Source organism: Rhinatrema bivittatum, chromosome 4 (genome assembly GCF_901001135.1).
Source record: "Rhinatrema bivittatum chromosome 4, aRhiBiv1.1, whole genome shotgun sequence".
Taxonomy (NCBI): domain Eukaryota; kingdom Metazoa; phylum Chordata; class Amphibia; order Gymnophiona; family Rhinatrematidae; genus Rhinatrema; species Rhinatrema bivittatum.
The window spans coordinates 226291093-226304772 of NC_042618.1; the positions used below are offsets into that span (position 1 = coordinate 226291093).

General features: G+C 45.6%; 1 protein-coding gene across 3 annotated transcripts in view; it reads left to right on the forward strand.

Annotated features, from left to right (window-relative positions):
- Nucleotides 1-13680, forward strand: part of LOC115090552 — a 99949-nt gene that overhangs the window by 59514 nt on the left and 26755 nt on the right. For all 3 annotated transcript variants that reach the window (XM_029599785.1, XM_029599786.1, XM_029599787.1), the window contains 4 exons: nt 3251-3374; nt 8757-8925; nt 9687-9807; nt 11762-11858. In XM_029599785.1, coding sequence (XP_029455645.1) covers nt 3251-3374; nt 8757-8925; nt 9687-9807; nt 11762-11858 — 511 coding nt within the window. The remainder of the gene's footprint in view (nt 1-3250; nt 3375-8756; nt 8926-9686; nt 9808-11761; nt 11859-13680) is intronic.

Sequence of the window (13680 nt, forward strand, 5' to 3'; positions counted from 1 at the left end):
TCTTAGTTGATACTGGTTCACTGCCTTGCTGTTTTGCTGTATTTAACTTTTCTTTCCCAGCCTATTGCCTCGGACCAATGGACTTTTTGCTTGGACTGAGACTCCTTCGTGGGGGGGGGGGGGGGGGGGGGGGGGGGGGCAGTGTACTGTTTGTTTCATTGCTGGTTACACAATTTGTTTGGCTGACTTGTGCGCCATGACCTGGCTTTGTGTGTTGTGCAGCTAATAAAAATTGTCAAATTTCAAAAAAAAAAATCTACAATATCAACCTATGTTGACTTTGTGGTTTATACAGTGCCTCTGTAAACAATGGGAACACAGAGATGAACTAGAGTGCAACTACCACCAATTTTCAATAATACTAGAAACATTACTGTTGGGATGGTCATGAAAAATATTGAGCATATGAAATATGAAAGCTCCAAACATCTTAAGTCAGCTGTTTATGTTCTTACATTCCAAATGTGGATGGACAGGCACAGCGTTTGAGGTCAGGCCCTTGTAGGGACGAATGGCCTGGACAGTGGACGGACAGGCACAGTGTTTCAGGTCAGGTACATGTGCTGCAGTGCTTATATTATCTGGAGCATAGGCATCAGTTGGAGCTGCTGCAAGGCTTTCAATTGCTTTTATTCATCTTGCCATTCACAGGGAAAATTTGGAAACCCAAGCAAAGGCAGGTTTACTTTCAAAAACACTAGCATTTCCATCAACTCTGGTGCCAGCCTTGAGCGGTGAGGGCTCATGATATCCCCTGTCATTGAAAAGACACGTTCACTGGGCACACTGGTTGGTGAACATGACAGATATCGCTGAGCCACTTTGGCTAGGTGTGGCCACAAAGTGGACTTGTGTGCCCAATATGCCAGCAGATCTGTCTGCATGTTCTCTGTCGGCTCTGAGAGATACCGTGTCACTAACTGCTGTGCTGGTGTGTCCTTTGCTTGGGTGGGCTGAGAGTCGCTCATGCCAGCTGCTTTCTCTCTAGCCCATCGCACAACAGATGAATCTTTATGGGCAACATGCCTTTGGTGTTCTGAAGTGGAGAAGGAGAAGGTACTAGCTGTCACTGACAGAGTGCTGCTCCAGCTTGGGCTACCAAAACTCTCTGAAGTGCCCGCCCTTTTCCACCTCTGCTTCACGCGTATGGCGCTCCTGTTCACAGACTTTTGATAACAGCAGGTCCTTCACCAATAAGAGACACTCGTACTGTAGGGCGAGTTTCCCTTTCACACGGGGATCACAGACTGTGGCGAGCATGTATGTGTTCTGTTCTGTTAAAGGCCTTAATCTCTCTTCCACCTGCTGCTGCAAAATGTCCAGACAATGCAGCACCTCAACTGTCATTCCCTCTTCCTGTTTAAAGGCCTCCAAATTTTCATCCAAGAAATTAACTATAGGTATGATGTCAGCCAAGGTGGCACTTCTGGAACTCAGCTCCTCCGTGACATCCTTGAAGGGCTGCAGGATTTTTACCAGCTGACTCATGACTAACCAATCATGATGTCCTAGGGGATTCTGCACACCTATGTCCATTGTACCAGAAAGTTCATGAAGGGGTGTCTGCAGCTCCACTAACCTCTCAAGCATCATAAAGGTGGAATTCCACAGGGTGGCAATGTCTTGAATGAGATGCTTGTGAGGCATCTCCAAATCAGTCTGCTTTTGTCGGAGAACCTGCCCTGCCTTCACACTTCTGTGGAAGTGCGCTGCTATGTTCCTGCACTTCTGTATTAACCTATGCAGTAAAGCCCACCTCCACCCTGATACTTGTTCAGTAATAGAGCTGCTGCCTGCCCCTGCCTCAGCCAGGTCCCACCAGTGTGCTGTCAGGGAGAGGTAAGTGTGCAGCATTCATGGCGGTCCAGATATCACAGGTGAAATGCACACTCCCCTCTGCCTTAGCCAGTAACGCTTGGTTGTGACTGTGACACTGCTTGTACAGGCTGGGGAGGACATTTCTGCTAAATGTAGTTCTAGAGGGGACTTTGTAATTTGGAACTACGACCTTCAGAAAATGCTTGAAACCCACATTCTCCACTAACTGCAAGGGCTGGTCATCAAGGGCAATCGTTTCTCCAATGCTCCTGGTTACAACTTTTGAGGCTGCCTGCCTCCTACCCCGGGATAGCGTTAACGCATTCCACCCCATTTCCTCCATGGTGGGTTGTCGCTTCTGCCACATGTCAGGGGATTGCTGGCCTGCCACCTGACTGCTAGAAAGGGATGATGGTGTGGGCTGACTCTGCTGCTTTTCAACCTCTTTACGCTGCTTGGAAGGGGTCCCCTAACTGGTACTGCCACGATCCTCAGATGGCAGTACGCTTGTTGGGTGTTGCCTCTTCATATGATGTGTCATGCCAAAATTAGATAGCTGTCCCATTTGCTTGCCTCTGCTAATAGCCCTGGCACAGTATATTCTGCAAAGGAGGGGAATTCTGCGCAAATTCTGTGCTCCGCAGTAGCTCAGAATTCCCCCAGAAGTATGAATAGCATAGTTGTCCATCTTTCATGTGGCTCCTCGAGGGACTGAGGAACTTATAAGGTAATGCCTCAACCTCCTAGCCAAATATCCAAAAACATGGATACTGGTACAGTTGCTTAAGAAACAACTAATGATATAAACACCATAACTTTAAAGAACCAGCACCTACATTTCTACTTTCTATGGACCCTGGCATATGAATAAGATGAAAAGAATTAGAGAAAAAGGGAGAGCTCACTCAGTTAATAGGTAATATAATCTCCATAAATGAATATAATATGCCATGGTTAAAATTCCCATAGTGCTGGGAAATATCTCAGATAGTAGATATACTATGATCCTTTGGGAGGTTCTTGGTGCAGACCTGAACCATAACGATGACCAAACACAGAATAGGATGAAGCTGTGAAGCCCTCCTGCAGGCTCACAGCTTCACATCACCTTGTACAATTCCCATGCCAGTACTCTCATTTTTCAGCAGTTGGAATACTGTTTACCCTTGCTAAGATTGGCCGGGTACACCTCTGCTACTCCAGCTGCTGTCTGCACATACCAGTCACAGATTCCAAGCTGCACATTGTAATGACGAGATAAATCCTACCCTGCAAAGGGCTGTTTCCTCTCCACGACATTGGTGTTTCATCTGTCTGTGTGGTGGTTTTGGCCACCACAGCTTTTGAACCCTCTCACTGCCTCCCCTTACTGGAAAAAACTCGAGCCTTTTTGGTCTGTTCACTAACTGTTTCCTGTTTATTTTGTCCCCAGATAAATGCCCCCAGATGCACTATCATCTGCCCTACCGATGGCAGATACTTCAAGGGTCAGTTTGGAATGACCTTCCTAGGATGGAAGAGATTGAAAAGGCTTATTGCAACCCAAACAACACCAGGTACAACTGCCTCTTCCACAGGGTTTCTGGAGACCAGGTTTTAGTTCATAATGCACAGATAATTCAGTCTTCGGAAACAGGCAGACAGTCTTCATTCTTATTGTGTAGGAGTAATAATCTATCACATAGTATGTACAGTTCTCACTAGATTGCAGGAAAGTAACAAACATCATCAAGTATGGCCAGCATAGAGCAGAGATAAAATATAATTGGGTTGAGCTTTTTTTATTTAGTTTTATTTTAGAAAGAAGAATTTATTCATTGACAAATCCATGGAGGCAGAAAGTGCAGTCACTTGTAAATATCATTTAGAAATCAAAAATCCCCCAAAATATCCTATTTTGTCCTGTTCTAGTTAGTGTTCCTAATTACCAGGTATCCCTTAACTATGGACACTGTATCAAGTACTACTTTTAAGAATCTGCAACTGGACAATTATCTTTGAGCTCAAAAATTCACTTTATTTCATATATATATTTGGCATTGCTTATATTTATATTTATTGCTACGTTAAATAGTTATACTTCTTATATAAAATATTATATTTCTTTATTTATTACCAGTTAAAATATTATTACTTTATTTAGCACTATGTTAAATTATCAACTAGTTATACTGTTCCATATGTTATACGGTTCCATGTAAAGCTCCGCTCTCTGTTGAGCAGTTCTTCGTTTTATGTAAACCGGAGTGATTTGTAGTCCCTACAAGAACTTCGGTATATAAAAATTAAAAATAAATAAATAAATAAATAGTGTAGAGAATAAGCCGTGCACTTCTTGGCACTAAAGCTGAAATCTTAGGTTTTTTGGCGTTCTTGGTGGCAGTGCCTCGGTGCCCGCCAGCTTTGATCGCCTGCCATCACCGCTCTCTTTTTATTCTTCTCCTATTCATTTGTCATGGCCTCGTCCAGTTTCCATCGATGCCCCCAGTGCCCAAGGACCATGTCCATTACGGAACCTCATGAGATATGTGTCCTCTGCCTGGGAGCATCGCATGACGTCTGAGGTTGCTGCATGTGTGCCCAGATGACCCCCTAAGGGATGTCACGATCGACTCAGTAAGATGGAGAAACTCTTTGGGTCGAAGTCTAAGCCAGTGATGTCGGCATCGGTGGCATCTGCACCGATGACCTTGGATCCGCACTAATGGACATCGCGCCATAGACATCGACGGGGCCTTCAGTTCTGGCGGTTAGAGGCACCGGAGACAGGCACCTGTTGGTTTCTTCCAGGTCAAGGACATTGGATTCATCGTCATTGACCTTGGCACCGAGGAAAGACCGGGCTGAGCACTGAGGGAAGCCGAGGAACATAGGCACTGGACACCTTTGATGCATGGTGCCGGGCTCGGGGAGGTGCCGGCTCATGCCGTGATGCCCCTGAATCGACCCCACAGCAAGAAGTGCCAATCCTCCATTGATGCAGAGTGTCCATGACAATCTCCACCAGTCCTTGTGCCAGTCATCGATCCACCTCGGGAATCCGAAGAAGATCTGGCCACCCCTCCTGCCTTCTAGTTGGGGTTGGCATCGACAGCTTTCTAGGAGGAGCTGGAGTGGGGAGTCCAGCTGGGTAGAACGAGCACCGCAGGGCATTGTACCTGTGGCACCAACTTTGCTGATGCCTGTGCTTTCCATTCTGGAACCGCTGATGGAATGGCTCAATGTGGTCATTGGTGCATTACCGACCCAGCTGGTGTTGGTTCCCGGGAGGCCATCAATGCCCGGCGGGTTGCTTCATTGCTGGTTCCTCCAAGAAAGAAGCTCCATCGAGCCCATAGGAACACAGAGGCGCGCAGCCCCGCTGTCCGGCTTTGCTGAGGCTGGCGATGGTGCTACCGATGCCCACACCTCTGGACAGGTCAAGTACCTATGGCCCCATCCCCTCTGGACTACAGTGAGGATGAGGCTCCATATGACCCCTGGGAGGATGACACTGCAGATTTCTTTTCTGAGGACTTGGAAGGTCTCCCTTCAGAGCCTTCTCCAGAGGAATGAAGGAAGTCTCCACCAGAGGACTTAATTTTCACAGGTTTTGTGCGGGCGATGGCCGAGGCCATACCTTTTCAGTTGTTGATGGAGGAGGATGCCAGGCGCAAGACGCTAGAAATCCTCCAGTTCGTGGAGGCTCCTAAGGAGATCATGGCGGACCCGGTGCACGAGATACTTAAGGAGTGGTTGCTGAGGATCTGGGAACACCCTCTCACAGAAACTCCCATGAATAGGAAGGCTACCGGATTTGAAAAGCGTCAGCCGTCTCACTAATCAGTGGTGGTTGAATCCACCCTCAAGAGGGCCAAGCACTCTCAGACCCACACCTCGGCACCCCGAGGAAGGATCATAGGGCAATGGACATTCTTGGGTGGAAAGTATTCCACGGAGCCATACTTATTGTCCACATTGCCTCCTACCAGCTCTACATGAGCCAATACTCGTGGAACATCTGGAAGCAAATGCAGAAGGCGGCCAAGCAGCTGCCTCAACAACAGCAAGACACCTTCATGTCACTGGTGCATAAGGACCTGGAGTATGGAAAACATGAAGTTGGTACAACCTATGATTTCAAGACTGCAGCAGTAATCTGTGCCAGCAGAAAGGCATGGCTGCGGGCCTCAGATCTCTGACCGGAGTACAGGAAAGACTTGCTGATTTGCTGTTTATGGGAGAGAATCTCTTGGGAGATAAGGTGAGGGCCCAGTTGTGGGACCACCATGAGACTCTCCGCCAGCACTTCAGACCCACCCTCCTAAGCAAGGAGATCAGTGAGACAGGGTCAGAGGAAGTCTTTTTACCACCAAAGAAAGTACTATTCTCTGGCCCCTCACTCCCGTTTGCATCGGGTGAGCTTCCACAGCTGTCCTAGGCAACAGAAGGCTCCCAAGCCCCAGCTGGTTCCTCAGTCAAATCCCGGGATGGGGTTTTGATTGGATCATAGGGAGCATAAGCCAGCCACCTGTACCTGAGATGCTGGATCCCCCCGTCAGGGACAACCTACAGTTCTTCGTGGATCAGTGGACCAGTATAACCTCAGACCAGTGGGTTCTGTCCATCATCCTTCAAGGGTACCAATTAAACCTATTGGGTGTCCCACCAAATTTCCCTCCATGCCTGTTTTGGGGGCCAATAGTGCATCAGGAGGTACTAATAAGGGAGCTTTCCACCCTCTTAATAGCCAAAGCCATCACACCAGTCCCACCAAGGCAAAGAGGACAGGGATTTTACTCTTGATACTTCCTGATTCCAAAGAGAACAGGGGGACTCCATCCCATCCTAGACCTGAGGGCCTTGAACAAGTTTCTAAAAAGAGAAACGTTCAAGATAATTTCCATGGGCACCTTGATTCCCCTCTTGGAAAAGGAATCTGGCTATGCTCTCTTGATTTGAAGGACACGTACACTCACCGAGATCTTCTCAAGTCACAGGAAGTATTTCAGATTTGTGATGAGAAAACAATTCTTCCAGTACAGAGTGTTGCCGTTCAGGCTAGCATTGGCCCCATGTGTCTTCACGAAATGCTTGGCTACAGACTACGAGTGCATGTTTTCCCTTACCTGGATGATTGACTGGTCAAGAGCACATCTCAGGTAGGAGCCACTCAGTCCATGCAATTGACCATCCGGGTGTTGGAGTTACTAGGATTCGATATCAACTACCCGAAGTCCCATCTCAGCCTGTCACCTCAAGTGGATGGAGAACATGATAGCGGACAAACTAAGTCATGCCTTCAGACCCTATGAGTGGTCTCTGGACCAAGGGTGGTGAACTGGATCTTCCACCTCTGGGGCAGCCCAAATGTGGATCTGTTCACATCCCCCTGCAACAGAAAGGTGACTCAGATCTGCTCCCTGTACAGAACAAATGGCAAACCAATCTCGGATGCCTTTGCCTGCTATTGGGGCAAGGATCTTCTATATGCATATCCTCCGATTCCCCTAGTGACAAAGACTCTCTTGAAGCTTTGTGAGGGCCAAGACAGATCTGGTTTCCACTTCTTCGGGAGTTGTGTATTTGGAAAATGATCAGTCTGGGGAGTTCCCTAGAGCTCATCACACAAGACTGAGGCAGGTTGCGGCATCTCAACCTCCAGGGTCTGTCGCTCACAACTTGGATGTGGAGAGGTTAATTCTGCAACCGCTCGAGGGAATAGCTAATCCGATCATTAACATGTCAAATGCATGCAGCAGGCGGAAAGGGATACGCGTCCTTTTCGGCAAGCAGTAAGGATGCGTAAAAGCCGATACTGAATCGCGGGTACGCCTTACGCGTCCAAAACGTGCGTCCAAAGCGGGTTAAAAACCGGGTAACCACGGCCGCGTTTTACTGTATCAGCCTGTTTGGTAGGAATAGGTTGGGCGTTGCCGTTGCCAAACAGACACTAGTTGGCTAGCAGAATGCGTCTCCTTCTGTTATGCCCAGCGGAACTGTATCTTGGGGGTCATGTAAAGACTCATTCTGTCAGAGCCATAGCAACATCGGTGGCCCACTTGCGAGCAGTTCCCGTAGAGGAGATCTGCAAGGCTGCGACATGGAGTTCTCTCCACACATTCATATCCCATTACTGTCTGGATAAGAATGGCTGGCATGACAGAAGGTTCAGCCAGTTTGTCCTCAGGAATCTCTTTGAGATGTAAAACCCAACTCTCCCTGCCTAGGACCCATTGTTTGGATTCAGCCTGTCTCCACTTCTGTTACCAACCACACTGTGATTGTTATGCCTGTTTGCACCTGGTTGGTGTCGGTTGGTCCCCTTTTATGTTAGGGAGCAACCTGTAGCTAGGGATTTACCCATGTGCGAGGACTACCATCCTGCTTCTCCTAAGAGAAAGCAGAATTGATTACCTGTAACAGGTGTTCTCCAAGGACAGCACAAAACCCACCCGCCACCTCACGGGTGGGTTTTTCCTTTTGTTTTTTTTATTTTACTATAATTCTATGTGTTAATTATATGTTATAAGACTGAAGAGGGGAACTCCATGTGGACATGTGGTATTGGGCATGCTGGGCATGCTCAGTGTGCCTAGTCAAAGTTCCAGAAACTTTGACATACGTTTTCTGTGCTGGGCTCCATCTGATGATGTCACCCATGTGTGAGGATTAACATCCTGCTGTCCTAGGAGAACACCTGTTACAGGTAAGCATAAGCAACTCTGCTTTCCTCCTGAATGTCTGTCTTGCTGCCTCTGGAACAGTTTGCCTTTTACTGTGACTGCATTACTACTTGGTTTCCTCTTATAAAGCATGAAGCCTTCTGTATAGATTCTGTTCTCCTTCCCAGCTCTGTGTCGTGGCTGTTCTTAGATATATTCTATCACTGTTCGAACTGAACATTTCCACAAAGTGCACCCTGATGGGGGTTTTTGAAAATATTTTTGCTTTTCCAGTTCTGGAGCTCAGAACATTGACTTTGAAAAGATGACCTGTGCCTTCATTCCAATTCAACGCCTTTCCACAGTCTCCTCTGTCACAAAACCAGCAAATTACCAGCTGACCACCGAGTGGCTCTGGTACTGGAAGAATGAGTATGGTCAGTGGATTGAGTATGGAAAACCGGTGAGTGCCCAGTTTGGAAACGCATGTAGGAATTCATTTCCTTTTCTTCATGTACTGTTAACATCTCTGTGATTATTGATAACTTTCTTCATAGCAACTGAAGAATCTTAGTTACATGAAAAAACATCTCTATGGGTATGAAACCTCTACAATTATTTTGGAATTTATAGGGTACAGCACCCAGGGCACCTTCCAATATATAAAATGCACATCAATGGGAATGATGCTTAATTAAATGAGAAACGAGCCAAAACAAGATCCGAAATGAAGCAAAAATTTAAGTGAACAAATGGAATGAAAATGAAAGAATATCGGAGCTAAATGTCAGAATAGTATTGTGAGGGAGTATACAAAAGACTCCCTCAGACCACTTTAAAACACAGGCTAGAGCCATCTGCCCTAGTCCCCATTAAGGCGCAGACCCTCAAAGGATTCTAGGTCCCTGGAGAATCCCTTCATAATAGTATAAAGGATTAGGAAGGCCCCGGGGAACTGCTTCAATCCCGTTGTATGCCTGTGCGGAGTATGTATAACTGTTTTGGATGTTTAAAGCGAGGTGAGCTACTGTTCTTGTTTTTCTGTTTTTTGTTTTTTTGTTCCTGACCAGAAGAGCCAAGTCTTCCTTGGCTGTTCCAGATGCCATAGCTAGCCCAAAACACTACACGTATACAGTAAAAACCTACTTTTGGTGAAGTATCGTTTTGTGATGTATTGCTTGTCTGTGGACTTTCTGGCAGTTCAGTGTTTCTTTGGTTCCCCAGGCTGGAAGTCAGAAGATGGCCTCACTTTCATCCTCCAGTCTGGAGAATGTGTATCTGGCAGACACGGCAGCAATTGTGCCATTCCAAGCTGGCTCACAATCCTATGAGATCAACTTTGCAGGTAGCGCATCTTGCACACACCATTCTGATATCTTTTTTGTTAATGGGTGGCTCAGGATTGATGCCATGTCCTTTCCTTTCCCACATATTCCTATGTATGATAAAAATGTCGGACATGAAGAACCAGGTTTGTTTTGAGCCAAAATGGAATAAAAACTGCAAACCACCTGCATAAAAACATAGAAAATGTCAGCAGATGAGGACCATATGGTCCACCCAGCCTGCACATATATGCCTCCCTACTATGCTGCCAGGGGCGTTAATCAGTCAGGGATCTTCTCCCTTCCTGCTTCCACCACCATTGTTCCTTTCTATTTGTTCCATGCAGACTTAAATTCTGCCAATGTTTCTGGCCCTATAACCTCTGCTGGAAGTCTGTTTTAGGTGGCCATTACTCTCTTACAGGCCGATACAGTACAGTGCGCTCCGGAGCGCACTGTTAACCTGCCCTTGGACGCGTGTTTTCCCTTACCCCTTATTCAGTAAGAGGCAGAAAACGCGCGTCCAACCGGCGGCACCTAATAGCGCCCTCAACATGCAAATGCATGTTGATGGCCCTATTAGGTATGCCCGCGCGATACAGTAAGTAAAATGTGCAGCCAAGCCGCACATTTTACTTTCAGAAATTAGCGCCGACCCATTAGCGCTGTCTATTTGGGGGTTGTTTTTTTTTGGAATTGGAACTTTTTTTGCAATTGGAACTTTTTATTGGATGTTCACAAAGAAAACAATACAATCATGGCGATATTAAGTTGGAGGTCCTGAAGGGTAAAATAAATAAATAAATAAATAAATACATTAAAAATGTAAAATGGACCGGCGGCTGTCGGGCTGAAAACCGGATGCTCAATTTTGCCGGCATCCGGTTTCTGAGCTCGTGGCTGTCAGCGGGCTCGAGATCCGACGCTGGCAAAATTGAGCGTCGGCTGTCAAACCCGCTGACAGCCGCCGCTCCGGGCTAAAAGGAGGCGCTATGGATGCGCTAGTGTCCCTAGCGCCTCCTTTTGCCCGTTTCTACCGCACCACCTAATTTAAATACAGAATCGTGCGCACAGGCGACCCGCGGACTTTACTGAATCGGCCCGTTAGTTATAAAAGACTTCTCACACTTCTATTGAGCTTCGCTCTCTTTTTATTCATATGAGTTTTGCATTCTATGGGGGCAAAGGCCCAGAGGCTGGAGCTACTATGGGCTCTACTAGACACCAGGCACCCCATTAGACTACCAGGGAATTATTCTAAGGAAGGTAGGGGTTTGAGATGTGGGCTGGGATGTAGGAGGAATTTGAATGTCTTCTGGGAGGTTTGAACCAGGAAGAGAGGATATGGAACCTAGGGGGGTGACCTTTTTTAAAAGGGGATTATTTGGGAAGGGGCCAGGTGTTGCCATGCAACATTAATTTTTTTGTACAGTATATCACATCTTTTTTTACCTATTACAGCAAAATATATAAACTCGCTATAACGTGGGCTCACTTATAACGTGGACCAAATTTTTGGACCCCATTGCTCGCGTTATATCAGGTCTACAGTGTATCTATCAGGGTGGCTTGGCTGAAAGCTGCCCTCTGCCCTGCTAAAAGTGTGTGCAGGTTTCCGCATTGGGTGTACTTTTTGTCGGATTAGAGAGGTGTGCTTGGGTGTGTGGAGGAGGGAAACACCACATTTACATTTGATTTCAAAATGTGTGCACAACACTTTTACCCCGGTCCGCACCCACACAAACACCCAGCGCAAAATATGCATGCCCTTTCCACGCACGAACCTTTGTGGTAGCGAATTTTCAAATAGTTTCCCTTTTGTGTACAACAGTCCACGCGTAGCTTGTAACTAAGAGGGCTATTCAAAATTGCCCCATATGCCATTTACCCAGATGTGAAAGAAAACTTCCATTCTTTATCCGGGAAGGATTTCCTCTTCCACTGTGTGTGATACAAGCTTTTCTTTATTTTTAGATATGGTTCAGAGAAATGTGATCTACCAGACCAAGAGAGAGATTTGCAGGAGACCAAAGTTTTTATCCTTCGATGATGTGGTTAGGATAAAGACGAGGTATGGAGCCTGATAAGCTTGTTCATTCTTATAAAGTAGCTGGTAAGACCTTGTAAGTTCAGTAACGAGAGGACTGAACACCATAAATGTGCATCTTTCGACTAAAACATCATCTTGATCCTCTGGTAGGGGAAGGGTGGGAGCTGCCACGGAATATTTTTTTAGCCGTTTTCTGGGTCTCAATTGCTGCTTAAGACATACAAAAACTGATCTACATCCTTCATTGCTGACTATTTGGGTTTTTGTTTTTTTTTGCAATTGGAACTTTTTATTGGATGTTCACAAAGAAAACAATACAATAAAAAAGGTGAATAGACAACCATAGTTCTCAGTATACGACCCACCCACCCACAAGCGCAGCATATAACATTGAAACCATGAACCCCACTGCACCAGTCTAAAAAGTAATACAATAAAATTTTTACCAAAAACATCTTATAGAGTCACCTTGAGAGCATGCATTGAAATAAAGCTGATAATAGTAAAGAAAAAATAAACCCAATAGTTGGAAGTGCTTTTGGTAACATCGTCCATTTACGCAGAAACTAAGGAGCACTCGCACCTTGAGACCGGCACCATTTATCCAGTGGGTCCCAAATTTTCCTAAAGAGTGGCAAACATTTATAATGCAGGGCTGTGAGATAAGCTAGTCTGTGGTGATTATATAGGTGAGATATTAGTCTGAAGAGAGGGGATCTCAGAATGTTTCCAAAGTAAAACAAACTCACACTTTGCTGCCATGAAGATTTGTTGACACAATTGCTATTGATGAATTGCAAGACCTTCAACTGGTTTCCCAAGCAAAATGTAACGGGCATCATATACATCCCTCACCCCCATAATAATCGATATCCACCCAGCAATTTGTCGCCAAAAGGGCACAAAACCTTAAAATGCCACCAAATATGTATGTAAGTTCCCACCTCCCCACAATGCTGCCAGCGCAAGTCATTCACAGAGGGATAAATACAATGAAGCTTGGCAGGAGTTAGGTGCCAGCGAAATAGTACCTTGTAACAATTTTCTTGAAGGCAAGCAGAAATGGAACATCTGCTAGCACAAATAAAAAGTAGAATCCCATTCATCTTCACTCAGAGGATCCCCCCAAATCTATTTCCCAGGCCCGCATATAATAAAATTTATCTGAGGTGGGTCCATTGAGCAGAAAATACACTTTAGAAACTAAACCCTTTAGTAAATCGACCTGGTTGCAACAATTTTCAGATAGTTACTTCCCCTCCCTCAGAGCTACCATTTTCTGCAATGCCAAGAAAAAATGCCAAAGGTGAGCATACTCTAAGAAATTCAGCTTCTCAATATGATAGTTATCTGAAATATCATTAGGAAGTAAAAAAGCATCATTGCAGAAAAGGTGTTCTATGCATGTTATATACCATTCACTTTCCAAGACATCAAAGAGACCAACAAGAAAAATGCACCAAGCCAAACTCACCACCCCTTCGCTTAAACACATCAAACACATTGCTACTAGAAACTGCGCATTCACTATTGCCGGAACCAACATCTGGAACAAAATGCCCACAGACCTACGTCTAGAACCCAGCCATAAAAAATTCAAGCAGAATCTCAAAACTTGGCTGTTTGAACAAGCATTCTACCAATGAACTTCCATTATCTGAAATGCCTATTACTTTACCCTGTTTCTCTCTGATCTATATTTATTCGCCATATCTATCACCGCCCATAGATGTTATACTGTTGCTAACTCTTTGCCTTATTAATCTCTTACCACCCTTTTATCTCCTAAAATTGCCACTAACATTAGAATATTATTATCCTGAGTTTTATTGTTCCTTGTGCT